A 16,450-nucleotide genomic window follows, 5' to 3' on the forward strand; every position below is an offset into this window, starting at 1 on the left:
AACCATCAGCATGAGAAAGCTGAATGGAGTCCCAAGGGGTATTTTCAATTGCCTCATATGCATGAGAAAGCTGGACAATGAAAAAGAAAAATCGAAGAACTGGTGTCTTGGAATTAAGGTGTTGGTTATTAATACATTATGGACTGCCAGAAGAAGGCACAAATCTGTCTTGGAAGAAGGGCAGCCAGAATGTTCCTTAGGAGCGACTTTGGTCATGTCGTCAGGAGGAATCGGTCCCTGGAAGAGGACTTCATGCTTAGTGTAGCAGAAAGACAACGAAAAAGAGGAAGACCCTCAACGAGGTGGATTGACACAGTGGCTGCAACAATGGGCTCAAACACAGCAACGATTGTGAGGATGGTCCCGGATGGGGTATTGATTGTTTCCTTCTGTTGTACTTAGGGTCGCTATGAGTCATAACAGACTCCAAGTTGTTGTTGTTGTTATGTGCCACCGAGTCGGACCCGACTCATAGCGACCCCTCCTTGGGTTTCCAAGGCAGTATCACTATGGAAGTAGATAACCCAATCTTCCTTTCGAGGAGTGGCTGGTGGGTTTGAACCACCAGGCTTCTGGTTAACAGTCAAGTAGCCGTAGGCACTATGCTAGCAGAGCTCCCAACAGACTCCATAGCACTTAATAATATTAAAACAAGGCTAAAACTCTGGCACCCGGGGCATTACCCGGTTGAGCTAGGAAGCTGGCGCTGACAGTGGCGGGCGTTTTGGAAGGGCAGACGGTGCAAGTGGCTGCAGGTGGTAATGAGGTTCCGCGGGAGCTCGGGAGCTCGGAGTCCTCTGCTGCCGCCAGGGCGGCGGGCCGAGTCCAGGTTCCGGGGCTCGGTGGCTGCGGCACCTGCGAGAGGAGGATGCACCCGGGACGTCAGCTCGTCCTCTCTGAAAGCGTGGTGTCTGCAGGAATGGCTGCGCGCTGGGAGGCTGCGCCCTAGCAAGGAGAAATTGAGCCCCGGGAGGAGACTGCACCTGGAGCAGCCGCCCTCTGCTCTGGGGAAGCCGCGTCTGTGCTGGATGCTTTTCGCCCAAGGGAGAAACTGTGTGCTTATTGTGAGGCCAGGGAGACAAAGGCTGCGCTCCCAGGAGGGAAGGCTGCGCCTGGGAGAGGGGAACTTGCGTCCATGGGGAGGAAATCCTGTGCCCTGGATGAGGTGTCCTCAGGAAGGGGAGAAGGGGAATAGGCTGCGCCCCTGAGATGAGAATGCGCCCCTGGGACGGAAGGCTCTGTGCCCAGAGAAAGGAGAAGGCTGAAATGAGGCAACACTCAGAGATGAAGAGGCTGCGTCCCTGCGTGTTCTCCGAAGGCGTGAGTATAGGCGGGAGAGCGGAGAAGAGGAGAGGAAGGGTGTAACACCGTAACTTATTTTATTCTCATAGACTTTCTGGGAGCTCTGGTGGCTTAGTGCTAGAGGCATTTGACTGCTAACCAGGTTGGCGGTACAAACCCACCAGCTACTCCTCGGAAGGCAGATTGGGCTATCTACTTCTTTAGTAATACCCCGCGGTAACCCAAGGAGGGGTCACTATGAGTTGGATCTGACTCACTGGGGTCACTATGAGTTGGATCTGACTCACTGGGGTCACTATGAGTTGGATCTGACTCCACGACAGTGAGTTTGTTTTTTTTTCTGTTTGTTTTGGGGGCTGGATGAACCCCTGAAACTCCTGTTGCTGTTATGTGCCATCGAGTGCGACCCGACTCATAGCGACCCCTCCTGGGGTTTCCAAGGCGGTATCATTACGGAAGTAGATTGCCCAACCTTCCTTCTGAGGAGTGGCTGGTGGGTTTGAACCACCAGCCTTCTGGTTAGCAGTCTGATGCCTTAGCCACTATGCTAACAGTCAGATGCCTTAGGCACTATGCCACCAGAGCTACCCCTGAAACTCTAGTCCTGAGATAATCTTTAAAACTTAAACCAAAATCTGAAACCTTGAACTTAAACTTGAAATCTAAAACTAAACAATGTTGTTGTTGTTATGTGCCATCGAGTTGGACCCTATTCATAGTGACCCCTCCTTGGGTTTCCGAGGCAGTATCACTACGGAAGTAGATTGCCCCATCTTCCTTCCGAGGAGTGGCTGGTGGGTTTGAACCACCAGGCTTCTGGTTAGCAGTCAAGTGCTAAAGAATACTAAAACTAAACAATACTAAAACCAAACCCACTGCCATCCAGTCGCCTTAGACTCACAGAGACCCACATTGGGTTTCCAAGACTGCAAATCTTTATAGAAGCAGATTGCCCCAGCTTTCTAATGTGAAGCGGCTGGTGGGTCCAAACCACCAACCTTTTGGCTAGTAGCCAAATACCATAGCCACTATACTACCAGAGCTCCTTCAGATTGAAAACAAAAAAACTACCAACAACAACAACAAAATAAACAGGTTTTTTATTTTTTTTAAATGAATTCTAGCCTCTATGCTTGTGGTTATGGTGCCATTTGGGAGTGAGTTGTCACTATGTTAATGAGGCAGGATTAGGTGGGATGTATCTTGAGTCATCATCCTACTAGATGGTGAAGACAAGTCACCGTTCTTTCCCCAGTCACTACCCTTGCTTGAATCACAGCTTTTGTCTTACAATAGATAAAAGGAGAGCGAAGTGAGCAGAGAGGGGGACCTGGCTATCACCAAGAAGAAGAGATGGAGCAGAGTGTGTCTTTTGGACCCAGGGTCCCTGCACTAGAACCTTCTAGACCCAGGAGACAGAGCTGGGACACCAGACACAATGAGAAGCAGTGGCAGAGAAACAACAGCAGAGGCAGCAGAACCAGGAGACCAGCAGGAGATGGCAGTGGGCTACCCAGCCCACAGAGTGAAAAAACCGTGCCTTCAGGCCAAGGCTTATTGGAGGCGTGAGGTGCCTCTGGGCACTTACCAGTGGAGCTAAAGATCTTTGTAACACTTGCCAAAATAGGGCAGAGATAGCTCTGGTAGCATAGTGGCTAAGGCACTTGACTATTAACCAGACGGCTGGCGGTTCAAACCCACTAGCCACTCCTCGGAAGGAAGGTTGGGCAATCCTACTTCCATAGTGATACTGCTTCGGAAACCCAAAGAGAGGTCGCTGTGAGTCAGGTCTGACTCGATGGCACATAACAACAACAACAACAGGGCTGGCCCAAGAGGTGTGAGTGAAACAGGGGTGGAGTCAAAGTTCAGACTGCATTGCCTGCATCCCAGGTTGAAGGCAGATAAGTAAATATGATAACTCAGTTCCTTAAGAACTAAATAGAATGAAAGCTCAACTATTAGCCCCACCCTCGTGAAGACAGGCCTAACAAATTTTAATTCCTATTGTGGGCCTGGGGAGCTCTGGTAGCATAGTGGCTAAGACATTTGCCTGCTAACCAGATGGCTGGCGGTTCAAACCCACCAGCCACTCCTCGGAAGGAAGGTTGGGCACATAACAACAACAACAACATTGTGGGCCTGGGGGGGCGGAATTGTGACGACCTCCGTCTTTCATGCTAGTTCGTTCAGAATGTTTCTGTTTCAGTTAGAGTCAGTAGGTAACTCTACTTCTGATAGAACTTCTGCACTCCAAACTAAAATAACCTCTCTCCAGACTGTTGTACTTCAAAATGGGGCAGCCCTAGACTTGGTAACACATAATATATACATCAATGCCACCTGTTGCTCATTAGATAATGCATCAGGACAGACAGAACAAGATCAGCAGGTTATTCATCGTACCATTCGTAAATTGCAACTAGACAGAGAAACTGTACATCATTTAACCCCACCTTTGAGGTAGACCTGTCTTGGCTCACCTCTTGGCTACCCAATTTAGGGTGGCTGAGATCCTTATTTATTATAACACACCTCATATTGTTATTAACACTCTTTACTTGTTGCATTCAATATCTACCTACCTACTTATCTGTCTTCATGCCCCCACAATTACAGGCTGCTCTACAGGCACCCCTAGCCTCTTCTCCCTGGACTATGGTCAGAAAATTTCGAGAGCTGTCTAAACTACAAGAGACTTACTAACCAAAGATTTCTGAGTTCCACCATCTTTGTCCCCAGTCAGCAGGAAGTAGCTAGAATGAGTCATCACCCCATTCCCCAAAAATGTGGATCAGTAAGCACTTAAGGGGGGATTGAAGCCAGGTGGAGTCAAAGTTCAGCTTGCATTCCTGGTTGAAGGCAGATAAGTAAATAGGTAACTCAGTTTCTTAAGAACTGAATAGAATGAAAGCTCAACTATTAACCCCATCCTGGTAAAGACAGATAGGACCTCTGTTTGGAGGCAGATAAGTAAACATGATAACTCAGTTCCTTATGAACTGAATGGAATGAAAGGTCAATTTACACATTCTCTCCATGTTATCCCCTAGAAACAGGTGTTAAGTATGTTAATGTGTTACAGGAGACAACTTGAAAATTGACCTTGGCCTGTGGACATGCACAGTGAGACAAACAGGAACAAAGTTGCTGGGAACTGACATTCTCCCCTCTGCCCAAGTCCCCATCAGCTGATGACAGGAAGCCCATGTGACTCATCTGGTACACAAGTGCACAGCATTAAAAATCGACTGTCCTTTTAAACTGAGGCAAAGGATATTTCAGCTAATCCTCAACTAATTCACACTCAAATTCCTGAAGTTTTTATGAATATGTATAACCCCCTCTCCTGGAACTTATAAAAACTCTAACCCGACAACCATTTGGGGAGTCAGATTTGGGTATGGACCCCTGTCTCCTTGCATTGCTGCTTTGCAGTAAATAATTTTCTGTCCTCTTAATCACTCTGTATGTAGACTGTTTTGACCTGACTGGGTACCAGGCAGGGACCCACGTTTGGTCTAATTTCATGAGAGCCCTAGGGCCAGAAAGAGGTTCATTTGTAGGCATAGCTGAAAAGAAGTTGTCCTGACTGAAGAAGTGTATAGTGAGTCTTTTCTAATCCTGAATAATAACCTGTTACTTCCCTAATAAACCCCATAATCATGAGTGTTGTTTTTATGTGCCCTCGAGTCAGACCTGACTCATAGCAATCCCTCCTTGGGTTTCCGAGGCAGTATCACTACAGAAGTAGATTGCCCAACCTGTGAATTCTGTGTGGCCATTACAATAAATTATCAAACCTAGCAGAGAAGTAGACAGTGCTGTGGGAGGGACGCTGGTGTCAGAATTGGTAAAACGGTTGGGAAGAGGAAGCATGTCTGACCTCTGCCTTATAGTAATCAGCCTTGGGCTGATGCTGTTGATCTTAATATTCCTTCCCCCTTGTGAAGTCAGAGGAGATCAGATGCCCCCACCATACCATTTTTACAGACATTGACAATATTCTTCAAGTTGTCTAAACAGTCTCTCTATCCTTTTCCAAATTACTTCATCACTATTAATGTAAACTCAGTACCCCCCAAGTAAAGACTCCTCCTTTCCCTCTCCCTCTCACCCTTGGTAACCAACAATAATTTTTGGTTTCTATAGATTTGCTTAGTGCCTAAGGCACATGACTGCTAACCAGAAGGCTGGCAGTTCAAACCCACCAGCCACTTCTCAGAAGGAAGGTTGGGGAATCTACTTCCGTAGTGATACTGCCTCAGAAACCCAAGGAGGGGTCGCTATGAGTTGGGTCCGACTCAACAGCACATAACAACAACAACAACAATAGATTTGCTTAAGAAGCTAAATGAACAATTTCTTTAATAAAGATCAGCACAAAACTGGTTCTTATGAGGCGGAAGTTAAAGATGTCCCAAATGGCCGACTTTTCCAAACTGCTGTGTCACCACTGCATCATCCCTAACATCAACTACCCCTGGCCCCCGCACTGTCCCTACCCCCCTGGTACTCTTCCTCCTGTCTTTGGGTTTAGTAATTCACTGCAATGTCTCACAGAACTCAGAAACCTACTTAAACTTAAGTGCTTTATTAGGGAAGTAACAGGGTACAACTCACGATTGAGATCAACTTGGAAGTAACAGGAACCACTAAGGATTCAATTCTTCGATAAGGACAGCTTCTTCTTGCCCTTTGCTGCTGAGCCCTGCTGCAGGACCTTCTTGGATAAGTGTTACAACTCTTAGGGGTGTTGATTGCCAAGCACCACCTTGGCTGTTTCATGTTGGACTCGTGGTTCCTGCCATCTCACGCTGATACCATTCTTGCTACTGCTGCACTCTCATCTCTCACTGTCTTCTGTGTTACAGATACTCTCTCTTTCCCTCTCTCCCTTTAAGCCGAGTGAGATGACAAAACTCCAATCCCTTTGTTAGGGTTCAATATACCTTATTTGCATGGTTTCACCCCCATGAGGGTGTCCTGCACCTTATTTACTTTATTAGCAATCTGTCCAATCCCCTTGCCATCTCATTTGCATAGGTACACCCAGTCATCTGATGAGGGTTACAAATACTATGGCTCTGGAAGCATAGTGCCTAAAGCACTTGACTGCTAACCAGAAGGCTGGCGGTTCAAACCCACCAGCCACTCCTCAGAAGGAAGATGGGACAATCTACTTCCATAGTGATACTGCTTTGGAAACCCAAGGAGGGGTCGCTGTGAGTCGGGTCCGACTTGACGGCAAATAACAACAACAAAAGTGCCACATTAAGCAATTCATAGCATTGAAGGAGCCTTGGTGGTGCAGTAGTTAACGTGCTTGGCAGTGAACTGAAAGGTTGGCAGGTTGAACCTACCAGTGGGAGAAAGATGTGGCAGTCTGCTGCCATAAAAATTATAGCTTTTGAAACCCTATGAGTCAGTTCTACTCTGTCCAACTATCTGAGTTGGAATTAACTCGATGACAACAGGTTTTTATTTCATCCAAGTGAGATCATGCAGTATTTGTCTTTTTGTGACTGACTTATTTCATTCAGCATATTTTCAGGTTTATCTATGTGTGGCATGCATCAGGACTTCATTTCTCTTTATGGCTGAGGGGTACTCTATGTATGTAAATACCATATAATTTCTCTTATTTTTGTTATTTGATTCTTGTGTTTATTTTGGATTTAATTGACTCTTCTTTTTCTAGGTTCATTCTGAAAGCTTAGACAATTGATTTTACACATTTCCTGTGATCTAATACAAACATTTAAAGCTATAAATTCCTCACTAAGCACTGCATTAGATACATCAAAAATTTTGATGTGTTGTGTTTTTATTATAATTAAAGTGAAAATATTTTCTAATTTTCCTTGGGATTTCTTCTTTGATGTATGTTGCTTAATTTCTGAAAAACTGTTTTTTTTTTTTTTTTTTCTAGGTATCTTATTGAGTTCTAATTAAAATACCATTGTAGTCAGAATATACTCGGCATGATTTGGCATCTTTGATATTTATTGAAACTTGTTTTATGGTCCAGTATATATAGTATCACAATGAATCATTACTGACTCAATGGCAATGGGTTTAGTTTTTATTTTATATGGTCTATCTTGGTAAACATATGCACTTGAATGTTTTCTGAAATTGATGGGAATAGTGCCGTACAAATGATTGGGTCTGACACCCTATTCAGCTCCCACCACACCAACACACACACGGTTGTGGACATCCTCCTCTTCCTACTTGGGATCCGACTCCCAATGCCTCAAACACACTTGCTTAGGAAAGTTAAACTCTGCGCACCAGACTGTAGCAGTTTCTTCTCTGATGCCATCAATCAGCACTAGTTAAAGGCACTTAGTCTTGCTCAGACCTATGGAGCCCTAACTGGGACCACTTAAATGCATCATATATCTTTGCCTGCTGTAGTGAATGCTATAGTATATCATAGAGATTCCCCCATCCCATTCAGGACTGGGACACTCATTCCTCCAGCAACTAAGCATATTGGAGACTGATAGCTTTCAGCTAGTATCTCTGGGAATTTCCTTCAGGCAAAGAGAGCCACCTTTCTCAAGGTAACATTCCCTCCATAGGGCTTCCTGCATCCAGTGATTGGTGCTTGATAGAATATAAAGTCCTGGCACCCTTGTCTCAAGGTGGAACCATCCCAGATCCAAAGCTCCCTCCTCATGGTATCAGTTGAAGCTTTTGTTGTAGCTGTAACAGACCCTCAGTGTGAGTCTGCATTCCAGTGGAGGGACACTGGCCTCCTTTACTCTATTTTTGTATAAAAAATAGTTTTGTCAATGGAGGAATACACAGGCAGTATGTGTCAGTCTAGATTTGGAACACTAACTGTTTGTAAGAGTTGTATGGGAAAGTCAACTGCCTAGCACCTGCAGTTTTTAGACCTCATGGGAAACTTTCCCTTTTGCTTGGAGAAAGAAGCCACTGCTTCCTCTGTGAGCTGATATAGAGTACAGTTCCTTCTGCTTGGAAGAGGAGGATACCTATTCCTGGTGAGTTTGTTAAACTCCTTGGTTGCTTTAGAACAATTATGTTCCTTGTGCCACAGTTTGCTAAGAGAGGCATATGATGATTTTTAAAGTCCAGGAATGGATATAATCAACTATGGTAAGAGTGTTCATGAGTAAAAGAAAAAGTCTCAGTAATGAATCCTGGCACAGACATACTAACATATAGATATTGAACAGAGGAGGAGAAGCTAGTGAAAGTGAGCTAAGGAGAGTGAGCATGAGTGGTGAGAAGGAGGAGGAAAATCAGAGAATTATGGCATTGTCAGATACCTGGGTGGCACAAAAGGTTTGTAGTCCACTGCTAACCAAAAGGGAGCTCTGGTAGCATAGTGCCTAAGGCATTTGACTGCTAATCAGAAGGCTGGTGGTTCAAACCCACCAGCCACTCCTCGGAGGGAAGATGTGGCAATCTACTTCCATAGTGATACTGCCTCGGAAACCCAAGGAGGGGTCGCTGTGAGTCAGGTCTGACTCCATGGCACATAACAACAACAACAAGCTAACCAAAAGGTTGGTGGTTTGAATCTATCCAGGGGCACTACTGGAGAAGAACTTGGCAATCTACCTTTGTAATATCACCACCATTGAAAATTCTCTGAAACATATAGTGTCACCATGAGTTGGAACAGACTCAGTGGCAGTGGGTCTGGTTTTGGTTTATGGAATTGAGAAAATCAAATAAAGTATTTCAAGAAAAAGATGGTAGTCATCAGTGTTGAATCCTACTAAAGCATCAAATACAATGAGCCCAAGAATTGACCATTAGTTTTGGCAACATCAAATTCATAAATAACCTATCAATGACAGTTTCCATGGATAGAGGCTTGCAAGTCCAATCGAAGTGTGTAGAAGAACAAATCAAAAGATGTAAATGCAGTGAATGCAAAAAACAAAGCACAATAAAACCTTCAAGAAGTTTTGCCATGAGTTGTTGTTGTTTGTTGTTATGTACTATGGAGTTGGACCCGACTCATAGTGACCCCTCCTTGGGTTTCCGAGGCAGTATCACTACGGAAGTAGATTGCCCAACCTTCCTTCCGAGGAGTGGCTGGTGGGTTTGAACCACCAGCCTTCTGGATTAGCAGTCAAGTGCCTTAGGCACTATGCTACCAGAGCTCCCATGCCATGAGTAGCTCAGTAAAAAGATTTGTTATCCTGTGGGGTCAATGTTTGTTGTTTTAGTATTTTTTAAAATGGACTGCTTCCTTTATTGTTTAATTCCTAGCATTGAACACAGTGCCTAGCACAAAGTAGATGTTAAAAATTGTTTAATGTTTGGACTTCCAGTAAGATGGAGAAATAGGCAGACAAATGGCACAGACCCTCTTCAACAAAGACAAGAAAAACCAATTGAAAGAGATACAGAAGATAATCCCGGAACCCTGAGCTTTGAAAGGAACTATATAGATGTGGATTAGGCACCAACTAGTGGAAAAACCTGAATGAAAACAGTGAGTACAGAGAGAGGGTGGAGCTGTGGACTGTAAACTACTCTGACAGGACCAACAGCCTGAATATTTCCAAGTGTTGTTGTGGTTATTGTTATGTGTGGTTGAGTCAGACCTGACTCATAGCGACCCCTCCTTGGGTTTCTGAGGCAGTATCACTACGGAAGTAGGTTGGCCCATCTTCCTTCCTAAGAGTGGCTGGTGGGTTTGAACTACCAGCCTTCTGGTTAGCAGTCAAGTGCCTTAGGCACTATGTTACCAGAGCTGTTGGGACCTAAGAATTGACCTAAAGATCAGCCCTGGTCACCAAGGGCTGCAGGGACAACTGCACTGGTGGCCTATGACTAGGAAGGGAAACAACAAGGAGGGAGACAACCTGAGCTGTGGACTTTCCACTGTCAGGAGGGTGCAGCCATTTTGATTGCTTACACATGGCAGCCATTTTGGATATTTAAAGTGACCGAGGGTGCAGCCATTTTGAATGTTTACAAGCGATGGTAAACACAAAAATGTCACAATGCCTTGGAGACAACAGAGCATCACGGTCCACACAAAGAAGCAAGATAAAGCAAGAGAAACAAGGGACCAAAATACAGACCAAAAACACATATCTGAGGAAAATGCAGCATTGGAACTCCCTGATAAGGAATTCAAAAGAATTATATTTAGGTATCTTCAATGAATTGAAGATGAAGGAAAACACAGAGAAAACCCTAGAACAATTTTGAAAGACAATACAAGAACAAAATGACAAAATAAATGAAAAATTAGAAATGATACAAAATCCACACACAGAAATACAGAAGATTAATACTAAATTTTCAGAAATAAATAAGACATTGAATGGGCAAAGGAGCAGAATTGAATCAATGGAAGACAGAATTAGGGAAATTGAAGTCAAATACCTGAACACTTTTTGAAAAGGGATATATCAGAAAAAAAAAGATCAAAACAAAATGAAGAAAGCCTAAGGTTCATGTGGTATACCATCAAAAGGAATAACCTACATGTCATCAGAATTCCAGAACAGTAAGAGACAAATAAAACCACAGAGAAAATTGTCAAAGCTTTGTTGGAAGAGAATTTTCCTGGTATGATGAAAGACGAGAATATATCCATTCAAGAAGTCCAATGAACCCCAAACAGGATAGACCTTGAAAGAAAATCACCCAGACATATCATCATCAAACTCACCAAAACCAAACACAAAGAATGAATCATGAGAACAGCACGGGAAAAACTAAAAGTTACCTACAAGGGGCATCCAATAAGACTAAGCTCAGATTTCTCAACAGAAACCATGATGGTGAGAAGATGGTATATATAAAACACTGAAAGAGAAAAATTTCCAACCAAGAATTATGTACCCAGCAAAATCGTCCCTCAAATATGATGGTGAAATTAGGACATTTCCAGATAACCAAAAATTAAGGTAACTTGTTGAAACCAGACCAACCTTACAAGAGATGCTAAGGGGAGTCCTTTGAACAGAGAAGCAACAATAGCCAACAACAACTGACCATCAACACACATGATGATGTTGTTGTTGTTGTTATGTGCCGTCGAGTCGGCCCCGACTCATAGCGACCCCTCCTTGGGTTTCCGAGGCAGTATCACTACGGAAGTAGGATTGCCCAACCTTCCTTCCGAGGAGTGGCTGGTGGGTTTGAACCACCACCCTTCTGGTTAGAAGTCAAGTGCCTTAGCCACTATGCTACCAGAGCTCCCACACATGATGATATAACCCAGAAACCAACCCAGTTATGGAAGTATCCAAAGTAAATAAGCCTACAAGGTTGTAAACAGGGAACTGGAAACATCAATTGACAAATGAGGACAACTATCAACCAAAAAGAGGCAAAAAATGTGTCATTACAGAACTTCTAGATGGTAGGGAATTCAAAACAATTACAGCATAGAATGGACTGTTCTAAACTTGGGAAGAAAACTATAAATCACAGGGTAACATCAAAGAAAAATGATAAACCTTCACATCAAAAAAGAGTACCAGTACAAATATTCAGCAAATATTAAAACAATAGCAATGAAGGAAGTGATAATATGATCCATAAACAAAATGAGTTCAGCATAAAAAATTATATGGAAGAAAGAAATTGACACTATGAAAAAGCACATAACAAAAATGACAGCAACAAATTCATATTTGCCAATAATTACATATCTGGCAAGGGACTTATCTACAAGATTTATAGTGGAAGAGTGGTTGACCAAACTATGGTACATACACATAGTGGGATGCTATGCAGCACTAAAGAATAATGTAGAGTCTGCAAAACCCTGCATAATATGGATGAACTTGGAGGACATTATGCTAAGTGAAATAAGTCAATCACAGAAGGACAAATATAGTATTAGCTCGTTGTTGTGGAGGGTCAAGGAAAGGTTTATATATGGAGGGAAACTTTCTTTGTTGGTTGCCGGGGTGGGAGGGGAGGGAAGGGAACACTGCAACAACAACAAAATGCATTGGCCCATGTCACTTTAGTTTTGTGTATTTCACTGTACATAAATTACATTTCAATAAAATGTATTTAAAAAATTGTTTAATGTTTGACTGAATGACTTAAGCTCTCACCTTCTGACGAGTGGATAAATAAATGAAAGAATGAGTGAACAATCAATGATTCTCGAATGTCTTAGTGCTCATGAAAACTTTTTTGGACTAATCACAAGAGGAAATAGAAGAGAGCAGTGAGAACAAAAAAGAAGGTACTGGAAGGCATCCCATATTAATGAGAGGCTGGGATTATTGCCTTGGTCAGAGTAGCATGCCAAGGAGAAGCAGTTTTCTTCCTATATAAAGGATGGGAATGAATGGGTTCCCAGATACTGGAAGTGTGCTTAATGAGCCAGTTGTCCTAAGTCAAGACTCCACCATACAGAGAAGGGGAGGACCACAGCTTATTGGTTTTATGAGAACAACTGGGCAGCCTTTCCCAGCAAGGTCTTGTGAATGAGGAAAGAAAAAGTTATAATACTAGGTGACTCTTCCCTATCTTCCATCTCCTACTCTCCCTGCCAGTTATCTTGGGGGAGAGGCCACATAGATACCATTCAGGTGTGTGACCCAGAGGCTGGTAACAATTATGTGGTAGTCAGCCTCTAAGGTGACTCCAGTGATCCACATCTCCTTGCATTTACACATTTGTCCAATCCCTTTCTTTTGGGTGTGGGATGAATCTAATGACTTGCTCTTAAGCAATATAATATGGAAAAGGTAAGAGGATGTCACTTCCATCAGTTGATTAGAAAAGATCATGACTTTCATCTTGCTAGCAGACTTTCTCTTGTTGCCTTTGATGAAGTAAGCTGCTATGTCAAGACAACCAGAAGGCAAGAAGCTGAGGGCAGCCTCTGGCCAGAAGTCAGTGAGGCACTGAGGCCCTCAGTCCAATAGCCTTTAAGGAAGTGAATGCTGCCAACAATCATGTAAGTGAGTTTGGAAGCAGGTATATCCCCAATTGAGCCTTCATATGAGATCCCAGCCCTTGTCAACATCTTGATGATGGCAGCCTGTGAGAGACCTTGGCAGAGGACCTGTTCTGGTTACCTAGGGCTGCTCTGACAAAAAATGGGATGGCCTTAACAAACAGGAGTTTAGTCTTACAATTTGGAGGCTTTAAGTCCAAGTTCAAAGTGCCAGGCTCTAGGGGCTGGGTGAAAGCCCCTCAACGTTGTGGTCCAGCTTTGCCTCCTGCTCCCGGCCCACTGAAGCTAGAGGCGTTTCTTCACTCAGACAGCTGCTGGCTGCTGAGGCTGAGAAGCCCCAAGGTTTACAAGTGAAATGGCACAGTACCGATGTTACCAAACCACATGGCAGGCCATTAACTTAAGTCCATTGTAAGTCCCAAGTTCGGCAGAGCATGGCAGACTGCTGAGCAATGACACAGCTACATGCAGGGTCCAAGCGTGCCATAGGCTAGAGACTATTCTCAAAGCTTCTCCTTATATACAGGAAGCAGACCACATACCCAAAGGCAGCTACTCAGCTGCTTGTGGTAGATCCCACCATGGAGTTGATTACCAGTCTCGTCATTGGGAATACTACATCCAGTTGCCCAGCCACTCAACCAGGCCTAGCCAAGTTGACATACAAACATAACCATCACAGGACCCTACTAAGTTGTGCCTGGATTCCTGACACACAGAGGCTAAGATAATAAATACGTGTTGTCTTAAGCTGCTAAGATTTGGGCGATTTGTTACATAGCAATAGAAAATGAATACAGAGGGATTCTCAGGCAGTGGTGGAATATTGATCCAGTGACTGAGCACAAGCAGAGCCTAGCATTACAAAGCTTCAGTCAGGTGCCCTCTCTGGGGACATCTGAGTGAAATCCTAAGGGATACTAAGGAGAGAGCTGGATTCAGGTCTTGATTCTATCACCAACTTGTCATGTGGCCTTGGGTTTGTCACTGAATCTCACTAGGTCTCAGATCCTTCACCTAAAACGTAAGAGGGTTGGTTTAGAGCTCTTGCAATTCCAGAGAATCTAGTAGAAATGTGAACTCAGTGTAGATTGGTAGAGGCCTTCATTAGGACCTGTTATTTGGAATGCTGATAGCTAAACACTAAAGCCAGACGGTAACCTGCTTCCTAACTTTTGATGCTAGTTAAAAATATGGCTGTACTTGGCAAATATGTTGATAATTAGCTCTGAGAACAGGATTCATGTCTTGTTTACCTTTGTATCACACCAAATGCTTAGCCCGTAGGCATTTAATAGACACTGGATAAATGGATAAATCAAGGGTGAATGAATGAGTGATATTCATGTTCCTATGAGCAAGAAGATCTAAATCTCCTACTTCAAAAATATAAAGCAGACTCATCAGCTGCCCCTTTAATAAATTGGATTCTTTGCCAATGAGGGGCTCAATGAGGGAAGGATTAAGGCTTGATCTAATGTCAGAGTACAAAGGGCACAGCCATTCAGCTGTGATGCAATTAAGATGTTGAACTGATTACTAGAGTTGATCATAGCACCTATGACAGAAGAAGCCTTGGCTGTGCATTCCTTCTATAACAAAAAAGCATTCTTTTATTTACTTCAAAGCCTGGAATCAAGGCTTTTGGTAAGAACTGCCTGATTGAGACCTTGGTAATGTTCATTTAACTCTTAATGACAAATATCTTTGATGGCCTACTGTACCGGAGACTGGATTTTTCTGATCTCAGTCTTTGTATTCAATCATCTGAAGGTTCTCACAGATGTTTTATCTAGTTTCATCATATAAACGTACCATAAATCCTTGGTGCACAATCATTAAATGCTTGGTTGCTAACTGAAATGCTGGTGGTGGTTCAACTCCCTTCTTCCACCACCAGCACAGAAAAAAGACCTGGAGTTGTGCTCCCATAAGTATTTAAACAAACAAACAAAAAACACTACCATCGAGTCAATTCCAATTCATAGTGACCCCCACTAGGTTTCCAAGGCTATAAATCTTTCCGCAAGTAGATTGCCTCATCTTCCTCCCACTGAACAGCTAGTGGATTTGAACTGTCCACCTTCTGGTTAGCAGCCAAACAGCCTAGAACCCTATGAGGCAGTTCTACTCTTTCACAGGAGGCTACTGTGCATCAAAACTCGATGGCACTTAACAACCACAACAGAAACCTCTTAACTATTTCTTTATCATTGGGTATTTAAGTGATTTCATATATTTTCACTATTACACATAATCTTGAATTCAGTGTCACACATAGTCAAAAGAGAGCAAATAAAAACAATAAAGTGATATCGCTTTATGCCACCCTATTGGATCTGAAACTCTGTTAGAAAAAAAGCAAGTTAGATAGTCATACCCTCTCAACCAGCTGTCTTCTCTCCTTGGGGATTTCACACAAATTACTTAAAGAGTATTATCCCTTCACTGAACTCAGTTTGAAAACTACAACTAATTTAGCAAGTATTAAAATAACTGAAATTAGCAAGTGTTGGTGAAAATGTGGGGAGAGAGATATGCTATTTGTGGAAGCATAAATTGATACAAATTTGACAAAATATCTGAATATTTTAAGGTTTACATACTTTATCGAGCAAAGCCATTTCTAGAAATTAATTTTAAAGAATGATCAGATAATGGCAGAAAAATGTATAAACAAGGAAATTTATGGTGGCATTGATATACATCTATGTTCTTTAAGATGGAAGATCTAAATGGCCCATGGTTGAATGAAAAAAAGCAGTTTGCAAAATAGCATATATACTCCAGTTCCATCAATGTAAAATTATATTGAGTATAAACAATATCATATTTGTAATAAAATAAATAGCTAGTTTTATTTGGGAAAAAAAAGGGAGAGAACATAATAATTGTTAGCTTTGTATATAAATATTTTTCTGCTAGCATGAGCTTCATTAGTCTAGAAACTGCCTATTTTTTACTTGCCATTATATCTTTTTTTTTTTGCCATAATCCAAATAGAAACAGTTTATTGAATATCTGATTTATATAGTCAAATGATCAGTCATTCAGAGTTCATATGAAACATGAAGTTTGTACTTAAACATATACATTCCAATAAAAATCACTGTTCTGTCCCAATCCAGATCCCATCAACATTCTTTAGGGATATGGAAAAAATGATCACTAACTTTATATGGAAAGGAAAGAGACCTCAGATAAGCAAAGCACTAC

At 42.7% G+C, this 16,450-nt stretch overlaps 1 protein-coding gene across 1 annotated transcript in view; it reads right to left on the reverse strand.

Moving 5' to 3' along the window:
* Positions 1-679: 679 nt before the first annotated feature.
* Positions 680-16,450, reverse strand: part of HAO2 (hydroxyacid oxidase 2) — a 65,687-nt gene continuing 49,916 nt past the window's right edge. The window contains exon 7 of the mRNA XM_042782051.1: positions 680-945. Within this exon, the coding sequence (XP_042637985.1) occupies positions 680-945 (266 nt within the window). The remainder of the gene's footprint in view (positions 946-16,450) is intronic.

Source organism: Orycteropus afer, unplaced genomic scaffold (genome assembly GCF_000298275.1).
Source record: "Orycteropus afer afer isolate SDZICR_OR568_19922 unplaced genomic scaffold, OryAfe1.0 scaffold00010, whole genome shotgun sequence".
Lineage (NCBI taxonomy): Eukaryota > Metazoa > Chordata > Mammalia > Tubulidentata > Orycteropodidae > Orycteropus > Orycteropus afer.